This window comes from Oncorhynchus mykiss, chromosome 18 (genome assembly GCF_013265735.2).
Source record: "Oncorhynchus mykiss isolate Arlee chromosome 18, USDA_OmykA_1.1, whole genome shotgun sequence".
Classification (NCBI taxonomy): Eukaryota; Metazoa; Chordata; class Actinopteri; order Salmoniformes; family Salmonidae; genus Oncorhynchus; species Oncorhynchus mykiss.
This window is the reverse complement of record NC_048582.1, coordinates 4869959-4891588: the sequence shown is the minus strand read 5'-3', so window position 1 is coordinate 4891588 and position 21630 is coordinate 4869959. Positions and strand designations below refer to the sequence as shown.

The window sequence follows — 21630 nt, the reverse complement described above, 5'->3', positions numbered from 1 at the left end:
CTACCTTCAGGCTCAAACCCTGGATCCCAACCCGAGCACTCAGTTCTGCTACCTCTGGTCTCATGGCCGTCCCACTGCTACAGGAGGTCAAGCAACCTCTCAGCCCAATCTACGCACTTCTCTGTCCTACTGTCATACTGTCATATCTAATATGAAGAACTGAATACAAGGGTCACAGGGTCAGAGAGAACTCCTGACTGTAGTCATACAAAAACACTCCAGGCACTCAGCCCATAAGAACCATTCATACTGTCAGATCTAATATGAAGAACTGAATACAACCATAAGAACCATTCATACTGTCAGATCTAATATGAAGAACTGAATACAACCATAAGAACCATTCATACTGTCAGATCTAATATGAAGAACTGAATACAACCATAAGAACCATTCATACTGTCAGATCTAATATGAAGAACTGAATACAACCATAAGAACCATTCATACTGTCAGATCTAATATGAAGAACTGAATACAACCATAAGAACCATTCATACTGTCAGATCTAATATGAAGAACTGAATACAACCATAAGAACCATTCATACTGTCAGATCTAATATGAAGAACTGAATACTAAACAGAAGAAGAGGTTGACCAGTACATATTCATGTAACTTTATTTTTCATTGGCAGATCAATAAAGTTTGCTTCAATGCAGTTATCCAAACACATTCATGATCAGTAACTAAAATAACTAATCTAGTTTTAAAGACAATTAATAAGCACATGTATTCATTTCATAAGCTGTGTATCATTAAATTAAGTTGAATAACAATCCCCACCAAACTAATGGTGAAAAGTGATCATCACACTCTGAACAAGGCAGTTAACCCACTGTTCCTAGGCCATCATTGTAAATAAGAATTTGTCCTTAACTGACTTGCCTAGTTAAACAAAGGTTCAATAAATAAATTTAAAACATTGTAAAATAGCTCCTTCCCACATAATACTGCAGAGGGACAACCTGGTCTCAGAGCAAAACGTATTCTATTATACAAAAAAACATCATTTTAGTATGTTATTGAACCTTTGTTTCCCTGAAAAATTGAACAAAAATATAAACTAAACATAAAGTGTTGGCTTCATGAGCTGAAATAAAAAAAAATCCATCAATCCATCAACGTCAGCTAACGTCTCTCAAATGTTGTGCACAACTTTGTTTACATCCCTGTTCATGAGCATTTCAGCCTTTGTCAAAATAATCCATCCACTTGACAGGTGTGGCATATCAATATGCTGATAAAACAGCATTATCATTACACAAGTACACCTTGTGCAGGGGGACAATAAAAGGCCACACAACACAATGTCACAGATGTCTCAAGTTCAGGGGATGTGCAATTGTCATGATGAATGCAGGAATGTCCACCCGAGCTGGTGCCGGAGAACTCAATATTTATATCTCTACCATAAGCCACCTCTAACGTCCTTTTAGAGAATTTGGCAGGACATCCAACCGGCCTCACAACTGCAGATCACATGTAACCACGGCAGCCCAAGTACCTCTACACCTGCAGGATTGTCTGGGAGGGGGCTGAGTTGTATTTCTGTCTGTAATAAAGACCTTTTGTGGGGATAAATTCGTGCTGATTGGCTGGGCCTGGCTCCCAAGTGGGCCTATGCCTGAGCCCCTGCCCAGTCATGTGAAATCCATAGATTGGGGCCTCATTTATTTCAATTGACTGATTTCCTTATACAAACTGTAAATCTTTGAAATTGTTGCGTTTAGATTGTTGTTCAGTATGATACGATTTGTATGTTATTTTACGCATTGCTATTCATACAATATGTTACAAACTTGTAATATGTATGATATGTTACGAATTCCAATTTGTTGTTGCTAGGTTAGGGGTGAGGGGTTTAAGGTAGAGTTAAATGGGTTTAGGGGAAAGGTTAGCTAACATGCTGACATAGCTAAAAAATTAGTAAGAAGTTGCAAAGTTGCTAATTAGTTAAAATGCTAAAGTCCTCTCTGATGAGATTCAAACACGCAGCCTTTGGCTAGACGTTTGACTTACAAGCCCACCTCTCCACAGAGTAAGGCTTCTCCCCTGTGTGTATGTATACATTGGTGTGTTAAGTTGCTATGGTGAGAGAAACTCACCCAATAATCAGACAAGACGTAAGCAGGCATCTCTCATGTGTGTGTTCTCTGATGAACTTTTAGCTCAGTTGATGTTTTAAAACGTTTTCCACAGTCAGAGCAGTAATAGGGCTTCTCTCCTGTGTGTATACGTTCATGTGATTTTAAGTGGGAAAGTTGAGAGAAACTAGTTCCACAGTCAGAGCAGTAATACGGCTTCTCTCCTGTGTGTGTTCTCTGATGAACTTTTAGATGAGTTGATGTTGTGAAGCATTTTCCACAGTCAGAGCAGACGTAAGGCTTCTCTCCTGTGTGTATAAGTTGGTGTGTTTTTAAGGTGCCCAGATGAGAGAAACTCGCCACACAGTCAGAGCAGACGTAAGGCTTCTCTCCTGTATGTATACGTTCATGTGTTTTTAAGTGGGAAAATTTAGAGAAACTAGTTCCACAGTCAGAGCAGTAGTACGGCTTCTCTCCTGTGTGTGTTCGCTGGTGAACTTTTAGCTCAGTTGATGTTTTGAAGCATTTTCCACAGTCAGAGCAGATGTAAGGCTTCTCTCCTGTGTGTTTACGTTCATGTGATTTCAAGTGGGAAAGTTGAGAGAAACTAGTTCCACAGTCAGAGCAGGAGTAAGGCTTCTCTCCTGTGTGTATACGTTGGTGTGTTTTTAAGGTGCCCAGATGAGAGAAACTCGCCCCACAGTCAGAGCAGAAGAAAGGCTTCTCTCCTGTGTGTGTTCTCTGATGAACCTTTAGCTCTTTTGATGTTTAAAATTTTTTTCCGCAGTCAGAGCAGGAATAAGGCTTCTCTCCTGTGTGTGTTCTCTGATGAACGTTTAGATAAGTTGACGTTGTGAAGCATTTTCCACAGTCAGAGCAGGAGTAAGGCTTCTCTCCTGTGTGTGTTCTCTGATGAACTTTTAGATCAGTTGATGTTGTGAAGCATTTTCCACAGTCAGAGCAGGAGTAAGGCTTCTCTCCTGTGTGTATACGTTGGTGTGTTTTTAAGGTGCCCAGATGAGAGAAACTCGCCCACAGTCAGAGCAGGAGTAAGGCTTCTCTCCGGTGTGTGTTCTCTGATGAAGTTTTAGATCAGTTGATGTTGTGAAGCATTTTCCACAGTCTGAGCAGGAGTATGGCTTCTCTCCTGTGTGCATTTTTAGGTGTATTTTTAGCTTTGATAGAAATGGGAAAATCTCTTCACAATGTGGGCAGTGATGAGACCTCTTAGCTCTCTGATCTTCCTGCTGTTGCTCTCTGGGTGTAGAGAATGTCTCAACGTGGTATCCTGTGTGAATATCAAAAGAACCAGTCAGTTGGTGTGATATACGTGTCATTCAAATGTATTTTATGAAGCCCATTTTACATCAGTAGTTTTCATAAAGTGCCTAACAGAAACCCAGCCTAAAATCCCCAAAGAGCAAGCAATGCAGATGTAGAAGCACAGTGGCCACAAAAAAATCCCTAGAAAGCAGGAACCTAGGAAGAAACCTAGAGAGGAACCAGGCTCAGAGCGGTGATCAGTCCTCTTCTGGCCATAACGGGTGACAGGTAGCCTAGTGGTTAGAGCAACCGAAAGGTTGCAAGATCGAATCGAAGCCCCTGAACAAGGCAGTTAACCTCTCTAGGGTACGTGATACGGTAGCATCCCACCTCTTCAACAGCCAGTGAAACTGCAGGGTGCCAAGTTAAAAACAACAGAAATCCCATAATTAAACATACATGTATTTTACACCATTTTAAAGATACACTCGTTGTAAATCCATCCACAGTCTCCGATTTCAAAAAGGCTTTACGCCGATAGCAAACCAAACGATTATGTTAGGTGAGTGCCTATTCACAGAATAACACAGCCATTAATCCAGCCAAAGAGAGGATTCACAAAAAGCAGAAATATAGATCAAATTAATCACTAACCTTTAATGATCTTCATCAGATGACACTCATAGGACTTCATGTTCCACAATACATGCATGTTTTGTTCGGTAAAGTTCATATTTATATCCAAAAATCTGAGTTTACATTGTCGCCTTACGAGAGCCACATCAATTTACAGGAATACTCATAATAAACATTACTAAAAGATACAACTGTTATGCAAAATTTTAGATGCACTTCTCCTTAATGCAACCGCTGTGTCAGATTTCAAAAAAGCTTTACGGAAAAATTAAACCATGCAATAATCTGAGTCGGCGCTCAGAGCCCATCAAGACACAAATATAACCGCCATATTAAGCAGTCAACAAAATAAAAAGCATTATAAATCTTCACTTACCTTTGCTGATCTTCGTCGGAATGCACTCCCAGGACTCCCACAAGAAATGTTAGTTTTGTTCGGTAATGTCCATCATTTATGTCCAAATAGTTACTTTTGTTAGCGCGTTTGGTAAACAAATCCAAAGTCACGAAGCGAATTCACTAACAGCAGACAAAATATCAAAAAGTTCCATAACAGTCAGTAGAAACATGTCAAACAATGTATTGAATCAATCTTTAGGATGTTTTTAACATAATTCTTCAATAATGTTCCAACCGGAGAATTCCTTTGTCTTCAGAAAAGCAAATGGAACTGGTGCATACTCTCATGTGAACGGGCATGGTCAGCTCGTGGCTGCTGGCAGACCTCTGACTCTTTCCACTCTCCTTCAGTGCCACTTCACAGTAGAAGCGTCAGACAAAGTTCTAAAGACTGTTGACATCTAGTGGAAGCCGTAGGAAGTGCAACATTACCAATATCCCACTGTATCGTCAATAGGAGCCGAGTTGAATATAGACCAAATTCAGATTTCCCACTTCCTGGTTGGATTTTTATCTCAGGTTTTTGTCCATTAAAATAACATCCCTAGTGACCCTAAACTTTTCAACGGTAGTGTATGTATTCATTTCAGTAGGCTGTATGGGAATGGGAATAAAACTATTCTAATACTGGGTAGGAGTCAAACACTAAAAAGAGGAAAAAGTCGTGAAAATTATGAGCTATATCATCCTCCACTCAACATCACCAGGGTTAGTAACTATACAGACTCATTTCATATAACTTTAAAACACTGGCAGTTTGTCTACTCCACTTCTTTAGTCTGCTCTCTGAGCACTCCAGATAGCCCAGTGAATAAAACAAATGCTGACAATACTGTTGTCACCCATACAAGTCTCAGTAGCATGAAATAACATCTACAATGCATTCATAAAGTATTCAGACCACTTGACTTTTTCCACATTTTGTTACATTACAGCTTTATTCTAAAATTGATTAAGTTGTGTTTTTTTTTCTCATCGCTCTACACACAATACGATTACAGCCTTGAGTCTTGTTGGGTATGAAGCTACAAGCTTGGCACACTTGTATTTGGGGTTCTCCCATTCTTCTCTGCAGATTCTCTCAAGCTCTGCCAGGTTGGATGGGGAGCGTCTCTGCAAAACTATTTTCAGGTCTCTCCAGAGATGTTTGATCGGGTTCAAGTCCAGGCTCTGGCTTGGCCACTCAATGACATTCAGAGACTTGTACCGAAGCCACTCCCACGTTGTCTTGGCTGTGTGCTTCGTGTCGTTGTCCTGTTGGAAGGTGAACCTTCACCCCAGTCTGAGGTCCCGAGCGCTCTCAAGTAGGTTTTCATCAATGATCTCTCTATACTTTGCTACGTTCATCTATCCCTTGATCCTGACTAGTCACCCAGTCCCTGCCGCTGAAAAATATCCCCACAGCATGCTGCTGCCACCACTATGCTTCACTGTAGGGATGGTGCCAGGTTTGCTCCAGACATGACACTTGGCATTCAGGCCAAAGAGTTCAATCTTGGTTTCATCAGACCAGAGAATCTTGTTTCTCATGGTCAGAATCCTTTAGATGCCTTTTGACAAACTCCAAGCGGACTGTCATGTGCCTTTTACTGATGAGTGGCTTCTGTCTGGGCACTCTGCCATAAAGGCCTGATTTAGTGGAGTCCTGCAGAGATGGTTGTCCTTCTGGAAGATTCTCTCATCTCCATAGAGGAACTCTGGAGCTCTGACAGAGAAGAACCATCGGGTTCTTGGCCACCTCCCTGACCAAGGCCCTTCTCCCCCGATTGCTCAGTTTGGCCGGGTGGCCCGCTCTAGGAAGAGTCTTGGTGGTTCCAAACTTCTTCCATTGAAGAATGATGGAGGCCTCTGTGTTCTTGGGGACATTTAATGCAGCAGAAATGTTTCGGTACCGGTCCCCAGATCTGTGCCGACACAATCCTGTCTCGGAGCTCTACGGACAAATCCTTCCACCTCATGACTTGGTTTTTACTTTGACAATCACTGTCAACTGTGGGACCTGACATAGACAGGTGTGTGCCTGTCCAAATCATGTCCAATCAATTGAATTTACCACAGGTGGACTCCAAGTTGTAGAAACATGTCAAGGATCATCTCATTTTTTTACATTTGCAAGACTTTCTAAAAACCTGTTTTGGCTTTGTTATTATGGGGTATTGTGGTGTCATTATGAGGTATTGTGATGTCATTATGGGGTATTGTGATGTCATTATGGGATATTGTGTGTAGATTGACGAGGAAAAACATGTCATCAATTTTAGAATAAGGCTGTAACGTACCAAAATGGGAGAAATGGAAAGTATTCAGACCACTTGACTTTTTCCACATTGTTATGTTATATACCCCATAATGACAAAGCGAAAACAGGTTTAGACATAAAATAAAGGTAAAAAAATAAAAATAAAATAAATACACTACCATTAGTGGTGAAATAAATGAATAAATTCAAAAGTTTGGGGTTACTTAGAAATGTCCTTGTTTTGAAAGAAAAGCACATTGATTGTCCATTAAAATAACATCAAATTGATCAGAAATACAGTGAAGACATTGTTATTGTTGTAAATGACTATTGTAGCTGGAAACGGCAGATATTTTATGGAATATCTACATAGGCGTACAGAGGCCCATTATCAGCAACCATCACTCCTGTGATCCAATGGCACGTTGTGTTAGCTAATCCAAGTTGATCATTTTAAAAGGCTAATTCATCATTAGAAAACCTTTCTAAATGTATGTTAGTACAGCTAAAAACTGTGGTTCTGACTAAAGAAGCAATAAAACTGGCCTTTGCAACTCTGCCTAGAAGGCCAGCATCCCGGAGTCGCCTCTTCGCTGTTGACGTTGAGACTGGTGTTAAGTGACCCCAAACTTTTGAAATTAACTCAGGTGCATCCTGTTTCCATTGATCATCCTTGAGATGTTCCTACAAATTTATCTATAAAATATTAAATATATATGCATCAGATATAAATCATCAGGATGTGGTAGTCTACTGGTTATTGTTAACACTTCTCCAATCGTTGTTGAGATCTGATATTCTGTGCAGCAAACAAATTATAATTCAATATCGACAGTGATGATGCCATGGCCTATTTTGAAATGAGGTATGCCTAACTTGGTGATTGAGGGTATTAAACATTTTCAACGTTCTTGAGACAATGTGTGGGCAAAGGCAGGCGTTACAAGTTTAAATAGTTTTTGCTTCGCTGTGAAGTCTTGAGTTATTCAGGGATGTGTGATGTCAGAATTACAGAATTCAACCTAGCAATAGACTGGTCATAACTTATGGAGGTCTAATATATGAAGATAACTTATAGATAGAACCAGCTCTTACCATGACTAACAGTTGTCCTAATCTTCTCCTCCTCTTCTTCATCTTTAATGTTGACATTCAGCTCCAGTGTTTGACTGCAGTCTTCTAGCTTCACTGATTCCATCTCTGGATCCTGCAGAGCAAACTGGGCTCCACTGTCACAATCAGGACCCAGTGACTGTAGGTTTCTACTCAGTGTGGAAGGAGAGAGACAGGCTGGGTTTGTCCTCACTGTTGATGTTGCCGGCCTCAGACTTAATCTGAGTCGGTCTGTAGTAATAAAGACAAACGGACACAAAAGTTATTTTCTTGACAGTTCTGGCACTTTATTCTGTAAAAATATTTTCTATTTTTTAATGTTCAATTATCTCATTTCAGTAGATCAGGTAGATAATCCCTGACAATACATTCATTCACATTAGACAAAGTACACATTTTAAATTGCACAACATAAGTGCACTTAATCTATAGTAGATTTCCTAAATTCACATAAATGCATAAATGACTCAACAACCATTTAGTACAAGATCACAGTATGTTTCAGGCAGCACTATGTACTATTTTATGAATAACCTTGTCTTCACTGTATTAAGCTCCATCAGTCTGCACTGTAGTTCCACCAGTCTGTCTTACAGCCTCTGCATATGATACATCATGACGGATTCTATATCTGAGCATCTCTCTGCACCTGGCATCCACCAAATGCTGCTCTCTGTGTCCTTCGCACAATTGCAACACTTCACCGTCACAATGCTCCAACATTCACTGTAATCATGTTCCCCACCACACTTGGCACATCTTTTCACTCAACAGCTACATGTCCCATTCTTTGGCATTTAAAAACACTGTGATGATTCACTGTTGCTGCTCCAGTTTCAACTGTTCTGCTATGGAACCCTGACCTGTTCACCGGACGTGCTACCTGTCCCAGACCTGCTGTTTTCAACTCTCTAGAGACAGCACGAGCGGTAGAGATACTCATAATGATCGGCTATGAAAAGCCAACTGAAATTTACTCCTGAGGGGCTGACCTGTCGCACCCTCGACAACCACTGTGATTATTATTATTTGACAATGCTGGTCATCTATGAACTTTTGAACATATTGGCAATGTTCTGTTATAATCTCTACCCAGCACAGCCAGAAGAGGACTGGCAATCCCTCATAGCCTGGTTCCTCTCAACGTTTCTTCCTTGGTTCTGGCCTTTCTAGGGAGTTTTTCCTAGCCATTGTGCTTCTACACCTGCATTGCTTCCTGTTTGGGGTTTTAGGCTGGGTTTCTGTACAGCACTTTGTGACATCCGCTGATATATGAAGGGCTTTATAAATACAGTTGATTGGTTTATTAATGAGGCTGGGTCAAAATCTCTGACAGTGAAGCTAAGGAATCCTATTCTGTACTTTTCCAGACAAAACCTTCTAACACCTCAACAGCACTGATAAGCTTTCACTTCTTTAACCCTCTTTCCTGCTGATCAACCTTAAGGATTCAACCACTCTGTCTCCCTTCACATGTTCTTTAACAATATCATCCATGGACATAGATATTGGGACCTCAGAGACTATTACTCCCTTCAATGTAGCATCAGCTCCAGGGTCATGGCTTCTGAGCTTTGTCCCATTATGATTTTCCATTTGAAGAATCTTCCCTTGCTGAACCTGACCAGCACAAGATATTAACAATCTACCACTTTCAATGTTTTATTTCACCTTTATTTAACCAGGTAGGCTCCTTCAGAACAAGTTCTAATTTACACGGCTACGTCCCAGTTTAACTACACCTCTTTTTATGGCCTTGGTTAATCAGGGTGTAAATGGGGCCCTGTGGTCTCCTCAAACACCTCCCAACTTTCCACTCTAACTAACACATTATTATTCTAGCTCCCTACCGTGGGCCTCTGGAGTTTCTATACTACATGTGTAACGGATGTGAAACGGCTAGCTTAGTTAGCGTGGGCGCTAAATAGCGTTTCAATCAGTGACGTCACTGAGACCTTGCTCTGCAAGGGCCGCGGCTTTTGTGGAGCGCTGGGTAACGATGCTTCGAGGGTGACTGTTGATGTGTGCAGAAGGTCCCTGGTTCGCGCCCGGGTATGGGCGAGGGGACGGTTTGAAATTATACTGTTACACATGCGCCTCTGCTTCCAGTATCAATATCTCTGTCCTCCACATTCATCCTCATCCTCCCACTCCATATCATCAGAACTGTCCCCCACATTGATCGCATTCCAGCACAGCTGTTGCTTCTCAAACTCTCCATTTCCATTGTTTCAGGGGTGTCAAACTCAATCCATTGAGGGCCGACTCTCCTCGGTTCCTTCCCCCCCATTTCAATTAAAACTTATACAATCAGATGAGATTTCTAATTGGTGACCTTAATTCATTAATCAAGTACAAGGGTGGAGCGAAAACCCGCAGACCCTTGGTCCTCCATGGAATGAGTTTGATACGTGCTCCGATTCATTTGCATTAATCGACGCCATTCCATGCAGTTGGCCTCTCTCTCCAAATGGTGAAGGATAACTTCAGTTAGCTTCCCTCTATTTTGACACTCCATCACGCAGCCTGATGTCACCATTTCACCACGAGCAAACTCCTTGAAAGACAACCGAAACCGTTGCCGCCTTTTGACTTGCGTCGTACGAACCACCCTGATCTCCGGAGCTTACATTAACGAAACAGGGTATGTAAACTCGCGAGACCAGGATGGTTTGGACGAGACTATTTACCAGCTAATAAACAACATTTTACACAAAACCAAGAACATGTAAAAACGACCTCAAATAAGTGGAATCTTTATGAAATGACTTTGACGAAATTTTGTACATACAGTCAGATCAAGCCAAAGTCTAGTTATGTGACTTGTAAAATATTTTTTTAACACGTTCTTCACTCACTCGGTTTGACCACAAAATAACACATACAATTAAAACCTTTACCAAACGTGATAATACCTTGACGGATTTGTTACCTAGCATGTTATATATTCTCTCGGCATTAGAAAGTTTAAACATGCTATTACATACCTACAATGATACATTTGAAACGGACACAACCACTATCGACACAACAACACAGCTCTGTCGTTTCGACCCGAAACTTCCTGTTCCCAACTACGACATGTTCAACAGCATCATCGTATTCTTATTCTCTGGTATACTGACATTTACACAAATATAACGTGTCTGCCGCCACCTACTGTAAGGTTAATAAACTGTAGAAGAAAATAAATTTCCTTTGCGGAAAAGGGGAGGGGGAACAACGACATCAAAACTCATAATCAAAAATCCATAATTTAAAAATAAAGTATTTGTGTTTGGTGAGTCCGCCAAATCAGATGCAGTAGGGATGCGCGAATTTAAAAAAAATTCTGTCCTGCTGATCATTCAAAATGTAAGGAGAACTTTTGGGTGTCAGGGAAAATGTATGGAGTTGAAAGTACATTATTTTCTTTAGGAATGTAGTGGAGTAAAAGTAGAAGTTGTCAAAATATCAAAAGTAAAGTACAGATACCCCCAAAACTACTGATGTGGCACTTAAATATTTGTACTTAAGTACTTTACACCACTGATTGCAGGGAATACTGACTGAAGATGTTCCTCCCTACGAGGCCCATGAGACTGTGTAGGGATGTGATTTGAATAGGACTGTGACTGAACGAGTGGGATGTTGTTATTGATCTATTTTTGTATTTTGTTTTGACGTCGTTGTTCCCCCTCCCCTTTTCCGTAAAGGAAATGTATTTTCTTCTACAGTTTATTAACCTTACAGTAGGTGGCGGCAGACACGTTATATTTGTGTAAATGTTATTTTATTATTATTATTATTATTATTTTATTAACAACAAATCAATACATAAAGCACATGAGGGAACACAAGCATACATAGATTACGAACAATGGACAATCGAGCTAGGGGGTACAATATCACATTACAATTACATAAGGACCTTAAGGGACATGCATATATTACCAATTCTAACAGCTTTTTTGTTAGTAGAGCATTTAACCGTCTTAAAATACAGTTCAATTTCCTTTTTGTAGGGTACGAAAATGTGGTTTTCTGTTTGTAAATTTACATTTGTGTATATGAAATTTGGCCAAAAGAATAATGAAATTAGATACATCAAAATGTTTCAGCTTATTTCCATTGCATGTAAAGAATCCAAACAGTACATCTCTCCACAATAGTGTAAAATCTTCATAAAAGTGTTCAATTATAAACCTACTGATGTCTTGCCACAAGACAAGTTTTCTTACATGCATACAATGCCAAAAAAGATGCAACACTGTTTCTGGGTGGTCATTACAAAAGGAGCAATTTGAGTTGATGTTTTCCTTAAACTTCTTCATATAGTGGTTGGCAGTGGTTGGCAGGATAATATTTATGAATAATTTTAAAGGAAACTTCCTTAATTTTGTTAACAAGTAGGTATGTGTGTGGCAACATCCAAACTTTGTTCTAACAGATTTTATCAATAAATCCATTCCAATAAGACATGACATAAGGTATAGATAGATACAACATCCTGCTGAAACAAGGATCGTATCGCTCTGTTGTTGAATTGAGTCAACAGGGTCAACAGAAGGTAGGCTCTGAGGGTCAGGTCTTGACACGTTCCTGAATAACATAGCAACATATATATATATATATATATATATATATATATATATATATATATTTGTGTAAACGTCAGTACACCAGAGGAGAAGATGACGCTGTTGAACATGTCGTAGTTGGGAACAGGAAGTTCCGGGTAGAAACCACAGAACTGTGTTGTTATGTCGATAGTGGTTGTGTCAGTTTCAAATGTATCATTGTAGGTATGTAATAGCATGTTTAACTTTCTAATGTCGAAAGAATATAAAACATGCTAGGTAACAAATCCGTCAAGGTATTATCACGTTTGGTAAAGGTTTTAATTGTCAAACCGAGTGAGTGAAGAACGTGATTTAAAACGATGATTTTTCAAGTCACTTAGCTAGACTTTGGGTTTGTCTGAGTGTATGTACATCATTTCGTCAAAGTCCACTTTGAGTTCGTTTTTACATGTTCTTGGTTTTGTGTAAAATTATGTTTATGAGCTGGTAAATAGCCTCGTTTAAACCATCCTGAACTCGCAAGTTTACATACACTTGATATTTCATGTAAGCTCGCGAGATCTGGATGGTTTGGACGAGGCTGGTCAAATGGCGGCTTCAGCGGTTTTGGTTGTCTTTCTAGAAGTTTGCTCGTGGTGAAATTGCGACACGAGGACTAAGTGTCTGCGGGTTTTCGCTACACCCTTGTACTTGATTAATGAATTAAGGTCAATAATTAGTGAGGAACTCACCTCAACTGATTGTCTATGTTTTAATTGAAAGGAAAAAATAAAACCCGCTGAGACTCGGCCCTCAATGGAATGAGTTAGACACCCCTGAAACAATTGAAATGGAGAGAGAGTTTGAGAAGCAACAGCTGTGCTGGAATGCGATCAATGTGGGGGGCAGTTCTGATGATATGGAGCGGGAGGATGAGGGCCTAGTATTTGAATGGTCTGTAGTGGAAAGACATAGGAAGAACAGAGATACTGATACTGGAAGCAGAGGCGCATGTAGCATAGTACCTAGAGGCCCACGGTAGGGAGCTAGAATAATAATGTGTCCGAGTGGAAAGTTGGGATGGTGTTTGAGGAAACCACAGGGTGTAAATGAGGCCCTATCTGATTAACCAAGGCCAAAAAAGAGGTGAAGTTAAACTAGGCTGCATCTGTGTAAATGATCACTTGTTCTGAACGAGCCTACCTGGTTAAATAAAGGTGAAATAAAAAATAAATGGTAGATTGTTAATATCCTGTGCTGGTCAGGTTCAGCAAGGGAAGATTCTTCAAAAGGAAAATCATAATGGGACGAAGCTCAGAAGCCATGACCCTGGAGCTGATGGTACATTGAAGGGAGTAATAATCTATGAGGTCCCAATATCTATGTCCATGGATGATATTGTTAAAGAACATGTGAAGGGAGACAGAGTGGTTGAAGCCTAAAGGTTGATCAGTAGGAAAGAGGGTTAAAGAAGTGAAAGCTTATCAGTGCTGTTGAGGTGTTAGAAGGTTTTGTCTGGAAAAGTACAGAATAGGATTCCTTAGCTTCAATGTCAGAGATTTTGACCCAGCCTCCTCATTCAACCAATCAAATGTATTTATAAAGCCCTTCTTACATCAGCTGATGTCACGATGTGCTGTATAGAAACGCAGCCTCAAACCCCAAACAGCAAGCAATGCAGGTGTAGAAGCACAGTGGCTAGGAAAAACTCCCAAGAAAGGCCAGAACCAAGGAAGAAACCTTGAGAGGAACCAGGCTATGATTGGTGGCCAGTCCTCTTCTGGCTGTGCTGGGTGGAGATTATAACAGAACATGGCCAAGATGTTCAAATGTTCATAGATGACCAGCAGGGTCAAATAATAATAATCACAGTGGTTGTCGAGGGTGCAACAGGTCAGCACCTCAGGAGTAAATGTCAGTTGGCTTTTCATAGCCAATCATTGAGAGCATCTCTACCGCTCCTGCTGTCTCTAGAGAGTTGAAAACAGCAGGTCTGGAACAGGTAGCACGTCCAGTGAACAGGTCAGGGTTCCATAGCAGAACAGTTGAAACTGGAGCAGCAACAGTGAATCATCACAGTGTTTTTAAATGCCAAAGAATGGGACATGTAGTTGTTGAGTGAAAAGATGTGCCAAGTGTGGTGGGGAACATGATTACAGTGAATATTGGACCAATGTGACTGTTAAGTGTTGCAATTGTGTGGAGGACACAGAGCAGCATTTGGTGGATGCCGGGTGCAGAGAGATGCTCAGATATATAGAATCTGTCTTGATGTATCATATGCAGAGGCTGTAAGACAGACTGGTGGAACTACAGTGCAGACTGATGGAGCTTCCATGGCTGGTCCCGTAGTAAGAGGACCTACTGTCAGACTGATGGAGCTGCCATGGCTGGTCCCGTAGTAAGAGGACCTACTGTCAGACTGATGGAGCTTCCATGGCTGATCCCTTAGTAAGAGGACCTACTGTCAGAACTGGTCTTTCGACTAGTCCTGACATGGTTTCGAAGCCTGTTCAGAAATCTTGCGTCCATAAATGCACTGTGACAAAGGATACTTTAATATTGAATAATATGTACTTCATAGCTTTCATTGTTAAGGTTATCAACAACTTGGATTGTGTAAAGCAGAAATACCAGGTTGAAAGTTATCTTGTAAATTGCAGCAGTTGTTGGGGGTAACAGATGTTACTGTCGGTATGGTTTTTGATAAGCTGGATAACCTGGGGGTGGATTGTCTCAGCATGATATAGACCCCAATGTTTGCAAACACAGAAAGGAATTATTGATATAGTTTATTGGGGGGTGTGGGAGGGTTTTGGGGAAGGGGAGGGTGTGGTAGAAGTTAATAGGTATTTCTTGTTTTATTTTCTTAGTACTGAATTAGACAGACATGGACCTTAAAGGTTTGTTTGTGGACCTCCATGATACCATAGGAGGTCTGCATCAATGGACTTCAGTGCAGGTAGTGCCTCATCAGAGAGAGAACATTTCAGTTGCTCTACAGTTCTGAAGCTGAATGTAATGATTATCAGTTCTTTACATGTGTACTAATATTCAGACACATTCAGTTGTTTCTATATTTATCTATAATTCAGGGTTTTCACATGGGGCTTAAAGTAAATAAATATTAGTGCCTGAAAAGTCCTTGAATTTGACTTGACACTGTAAGACCCCTGATAGTTCTTAATATGGTGTGAACGGGAAATACAATTGTTTTCTGTGAGTGAAATAATATAGAGAAGACAAGGTTATTCATAAAATAGTACATAGTGCTGCCTGAAACATACTGCAACCTTGTACTAAATGGTTTTTGAGTCATTTATGCATTTATGTGAATTTAGGAAATCTACTATAGATTAAGTGCACTTATGTTGTGCAATTTAAAATGTGTACTTTGTGTCTAATGTGATCTAATGTTTTGTCAGGGATTATCTACCTGATCTACTGAAATGCGATAATTGAACAAGGAAAAAGAGAATATATTTTTATAGAATAAAGTGCCAGAACTGTCAAGAAAATAACTTTTGTGTCCGTTTGTCTTTATTACTACAGACCGACTCAGATTAAGTCTGAGGCCGTTAACATCAACAGTGAAGACAAACCCAGCCTGCCTCTCTCCTTCCACACTGAGTCCAAACCTACAGTCACTGGGTCCTGATTGTTACAGTGGAGCCCAGTTTGCACTGCAGGATCCAGAGATGGCATCAGTGAAGCTGGAAGACTGCAGTCAAACACTGGAGCTGAATGTCAACATTAAAGATGAAGAAGTGGAGGAGAAGATTAGGACAACTGTTAGTCATGGTAAGAGCTGGTTCTATCTATAAGTTATCTTCATGTATTTAGACCTCCATAAGTTATGACCAGTCTATTGCTAGGTTGAATTCTGTAAATCTGACATCACACATCCCTGAACAACTCAAGACTTCCCAGCGAAGCAAAAACAATTTAAACTTGTAACACCTGCCTTTCCCCACACATTGTCTCAAGAACGTTGAAAATATTTAATACCCTCAATCACGAAGTTAGGCATACCTCATTTCAAAAAAGGCCATGGCTTCATCACTGTCAATATTGAATGATAATTCTTCACGTTTTACCAGTGAAATGACCAAGCTGCGTCTGCATGCCAATCGTTTGATCTCAATCAGTTTCATGGGAATATGCATTTAAATCTTCTTGGATTACTGTTTGGTGAGCAAATTAGAGCAGATGGTGTTGAATTATTTTGAATTCCTGTATTTTGTTTTAATCAAAGCACATTCTGCCTAATTGCGCGATGTTGAGTTTGGGACGATTCAGCAAACCATCCTAAAATCTCGTAAGAAATTTGTTTTTTGTTGTAACAGTAATGTTATGCTATAATATTTGGTGATGTGGACTACTAATTTATCATTAGGTGATCGTCCAAGACATTGATCTGACTTTACTAAACAAACACCATTGTGGCGGCGCATCTCACTATGAGGTCTACCTGCGTGGATTCTATGATTCCTGGAACTACCGAAAGTGGTTAAATTCACCAAAAAGGTGTTTTGATGTACATAACCTGCAAATGTGAAGATGATTGCGTTCAACCCTGTGTAAATCAGTCAATTCTTAACATAAAGACTTTAAACTCAGGATTCTGTAAGAGCCTACCCCAAAGAGGATATGTGTTCACGTTCAGCTTCCTGTGCCCACCGGAAGTGCCTTAAAATGGTGTCATAGGTGCTGTTTCGGAGGCTTAAAAAGATCAGATCTTTTCAAAACTTCATATGTGTTACTAGGTAACCCTCATGAACTGTAAATCAGTCATTTCTCCCAACAGATGTCAAAGAAAAACCTCTCACATGCACATACACACACACACACACACACACACAGCAAGGATGGAGTGACAAAGTGAGGTGTTTAAAGACACAGAGTGCCTGCATTGGCATTTCCATAATCTCAAGGCCGTGCCGAGTTCAACGAGATGCCCCGCTTGACTGTAGCTCGCTCGGTCTAAGCATAGCAACCATGAGAAAAAGTAGGCCCAAAATGAAGCCTGGCCCTAAATTTAATTTGCTTTTGGGTGACAGTGAGAGAACCGTTAGGGTAAGAAGCACAATTCGTACTCTTTTGCCTCACAACATTTGGTGATGCAGAAACGAGAGAACATGTTTGGCTGTTTTTATATATATAAAATAAGGGCATCAGTCAATTGAAATGAATTAGGCCCTAACCTGGACATTTCACATGACTGGGCAGGGGTGCAGCCATGGGTGGGCCTTGGAAGGCATAGGCCCACCCACTTGGCAGCCAGACCCACCTCAGGTCCTGGGCTGACGTTGTTACACGTGGTCTACGATTGTAAGGCCGGTTGGATGTACTGCCAAATACTCTAATAGGACATTGGAGGCAGCTTATGGTAGAGACATTAACATTCAATTCTCTGGCAACAGCTCTGGTGGACATTCCTTCAGTCAGCATGACAATTGCACGCTCCCTCAAAACTTGAGACATCTGTGACATTGTGTTGTGTGGCCTTTTATTGTCCCCAGTGTAACCGATGTGAAATGGCTAGCTAGTTAGTGGTGGTGCGTGCTAATAGTGTTTCAATCGGTGACGTCACTCGCTTTGAGACCTTGAAGTAGTGGTTCCCCTTGCTCTGCAAGGGCCGCGGCTTTTGTGGAGCGATGGGTAACGATGTCTTCGTGGGTGACTAATGTCTGTGTGCAGAGGGTCCCTGGTTCGAACCCAGGTATGGGCGAGGGGACGGACTAAAGTTATACTGTTACACCAGCACACGGTGCAACTGTGTAATGACTATGCCGTTTAATCAGTTTCTTGATATGCCACACCTGTCAGGTGGATGGATTATCTTGGTAAAGGGGAAAATGCTCACTAACAGGGATGTAAACATATTTCTGCACACAATTTGAGAGAAATAAGCTTTTTTTTTTTTTTTTTTAATGTGTTGGAACATTTCAGATTTTTTTTTTTCAGCTCATGAAACATGGGACCAACACTTTACATTTATATATTTTTTCAGTGTAGTTATGCATTACTGTCCTCTCCGTGTTCGGCTGGAATTTACCCTGAAAAGGATTTGAGAAATATGATTGGTTGAGGATAGGCCTACGTCTCGTTTTGCGCTGCACAGAATGACTATTGTAGCTGGAAACAGATAGATATGGAATATCTACATAGGTGTACAGAGGCCCATTATCAGCAACCATCACTCCTGTGTTCCAATGGCATGTTGTGTTAGCTAATCCAAGTTTATCATTTTAAAAGGCTAATTGATCATTACAAAACCTTTTGCAATTATGTTAGCACAGCTGAAAACTGTGGTGCTGATTAGTGAAGCAATAAAACGGTCCATCTTTAGACTAGCTGAGTATCTGGGTCATTTGTCGGTTCGATTACAGGCTCAAAATGGCCAGAACCAAAGACCTTTCTTCTGAAACTTCTGAAATTTGGAAGAGCATTCCATGTGAGAAAGAAACTGGGGATCCCAAGAAACTGAAGATCTCGTACAACGCTGTGTACTACTCCCTTCACAGAACAGCGCAAACTGGCTTCAACCAGAATAGAAAGAGGAGTGGGAGGCCCCGGTGCACAACTGGGCAAGAGGACAAGTACATTAGTGTGTCTAGTTTGAGAAACAGACAAGTCCTCAACTGGCAGCTTCATTAAATAGTACCCGCAAAACACCAATCTCAATGTCAACAGTGAAGAGGCGACTCCGGGATGCTGGCCTTCTAGACACTATTCTGGTTAGAGACTGTTTGCATTGTTCTGTGAAGAGAGTAGTACACAGCGTTGTACGAGATCTTCAGCCGTTTCCAGCTACAATAGCCATTTACAACATTAACAATGTCTACACTGTATTTCTGATCACTTTGACATTATTTGAATGGATAAAACATGTGCTTTTCTTTAAAAAACAAGGACATTTGTAAGTGACCCCAAACTTTAGAATTTATTCATTTATTTCACCACTAATGGTATTTATTTATTTATTTAACTTCCTTTATATACTGGTTAATGTTTGGAATTTCAGATGACTGACGTGCCCAAAGTAAACTGCCCAAAGGCTAGGATATGCATATACTTGATCGCATTGGATAGAAAACACACTGAAGTTCCTAAAACTGTTAAAATAATGTCTGTGGGAATAACAGACCTTATATGGCAGGTCGAAAACCTCAAGGAATATTTTTATTTTTTGAGGTCACAGGTTTTTTCAATGCTTGCCTATGGGATATACACATAGATAGGACCCATATAGCAGTTCCCATGGCTTCCACTAGATGTCAACAGTCTTTAGAAAGGGTTTCAGACTTGTTTTTTGAAAAATGAACAAGTATTTGTAGTTTTTCCAAGGTGTCCCCAATTACAAAAGTAGTCATGTTGCGCGCATCAACGAGAGTGCGCTCTTCGTTATTTATCTTTGCTATTGAACACACTATTCTCCGTCTGAAATATTATTGTTTATTTGGATATTAGAATACCTGAGGATTAATTAGAAACATCGTTTGACTTGTTTGGACAAACTTTTCCGGTAACTTTTTGGATTTGTTTGTGTGCATGTTGAACGAGTGAATTACTGAATCAAGCGCGCAAATTAAACTGATAGTTTTGGGATATAATGAAAGACTTTATCGAACAAAATGACCATTCATTGTGTAGCTGGGACCCTTGGGATTGCAATCAGAGGAAGATCTTCAAAGGTAAGTTATTTATTTAATTGCTGTCTGTGATTTTGTGACGCCTGTGCTGGTTGAAAAAGTATTTTGATGTGGGGTGCTGTCCTCAGATAATCACTTGGTATGCTTTCTCCGTAAAGCCTTTTTGAAATCTGACAACACAGTTGGATTAACAAGAAGCAACTTCTTGCTCCTACTTGAGACTTGTCTCAAGTAGACACCTGGAAATGCAAATGCGCTACGCTAAATGCTAAATGTACTCGTTAAAACTCAAACGTTCATTAAAATACACATGCAGGGTATAGAATTAAAGCTACACTCGTTGTGAACCTAGCCAACAAGTCAGATTTTTAAAATGCTTTTCGGCGAAAGCATGAGAAGCTATTATCTGATAGCATGCAACACCCCAAAATGCCTGAATGCGACGTAAACAAAGATTTAGCTTAGCCGGCGCTACACAAAACGCAGAAATAAAATATAAAACATTCATTACCTTTGACGAGCTTCTTTCTTGGCACTCCTATATGCCCCATAAACATCACTATTGGGTCTTTTTTTCGTTTAAATCGGTCCATATATACCCAAAATAGCTTTCTATGGAAGCTGTGTGATTCAGGAAAAAACATTGTTTTAAAACGCTGCGTCATTTTTTTAAATTAAAAAAGTCGACGATAAACTTTCACAAAACACTTCGAAATACTTTTGTAATCCAACTTTAGGTATTAGTAAACGTTTATAATCTATCAAAATGATTACAGGGCGATGTATATTCAATAGCTCCTCGTCTTCAAATCAATGGCTGCCAATGTGCACATTCAAAACATCCTGGTGGAGACCGGAAGAAATTGAATCCAGTTAGTTGGATTTACCAAGAAAAAAGTCCCTGGAAAATGACGACAATGGCGACATCGTGTGGAATCTGTAGGAATTGCATGCAGGTCCATAATTAATTTTGTGCCCTTTTAACAACCCATGAAAGTGACGCATGGAAATAATTTTTAGCTTTCAGAGAGCAGTTTTTCTTGCGCTTTTCGATGAAACACACGATCTGTTATAGTCACAGCCGTGATTTAACCAGTTTTAGAAACTTCAGAGTGTTTTCTATCCACACATACTAATCATATGCATATACTATATTCCTGGCATGAGTAGCAGGACGCTGAAAAGTTGCGCGATTTTTAACAGAATGTTCGAAAAAGGAAGGGGTAGACTTAAGAGGTTTTAATGTAAGACATGTATTTTCATGAATGTTTAATATTACGATTTTTGTATTTAGATTTTTCCTAGGTTCCTGCTTTCTAGGGAGTTTTTTGTGGCCACTGTGCTTCTACATCTGGATTGCTTGCTCTTTGGGGATTTTAGGCTGGGTTTCTGTTAAGCACTTTGTAACAACTACTGATGTAAAAACGGCTTCACACCAACTGACTGGTTCTTCTGATGTTCACACAGGATACCATGTGGAGACATTCTCTACATCCAGAGATCAACAGCAGGAAGATCAGAGAGCTAAGAGGTCTCATCACTGCCCACATTGTGAAGAGATTTTCCAATTTCTATCAAAGCTAAAAATACACCTAAAAATACACACAGGAGAGAAGCCTTATTCCTGCTCCGACTGTGGTAAATGCTTCAAAACAACAACTCAGCTAAAACTTCATCGGAGAACACACACAGGAGAG

At 40.2% G+C, this 21630-nt stretch overlaps 1 protein-coding gene and 1 pseudogene across 2 annotated transcripts in view; one reads left to right on the top strand and one right to left on the bottom strand.

Annotated features, from left to right (window-relative positions):
- The window catches only part of LOC110528894 (oocyte zinc finger protein XlCOF6-like), a 680129-nt gene that overhangs the window by 600603 nt on the left and 57896 nt on the right, over nt 1-21630 (top strand). Inside the window, exons 1-2 of one of the 2 annotated variants that reach the window (XM_036951159.1) lie at nt 12434-12521; nt 15831-16079. The exons of the other annotated variant lie outside the window; for it this stretch is intronic. Coding sequence (XP_036807054.1) covers nt 15977-16079 — 103 coding nt within the window. The 5' untranslated portion in view covers nt 12434-12521; nt 15831-15976. Of the gene's footprint in view, nt 1-12433; nt 12522-15830; nt 16080-21630 lie in introns of those variants that run through there. 2 annotated transcript variants of the gene reach the window in all.
- Nucleotides 604-10921, bottom strand: LOC110528775 (annotated as a pseudogene).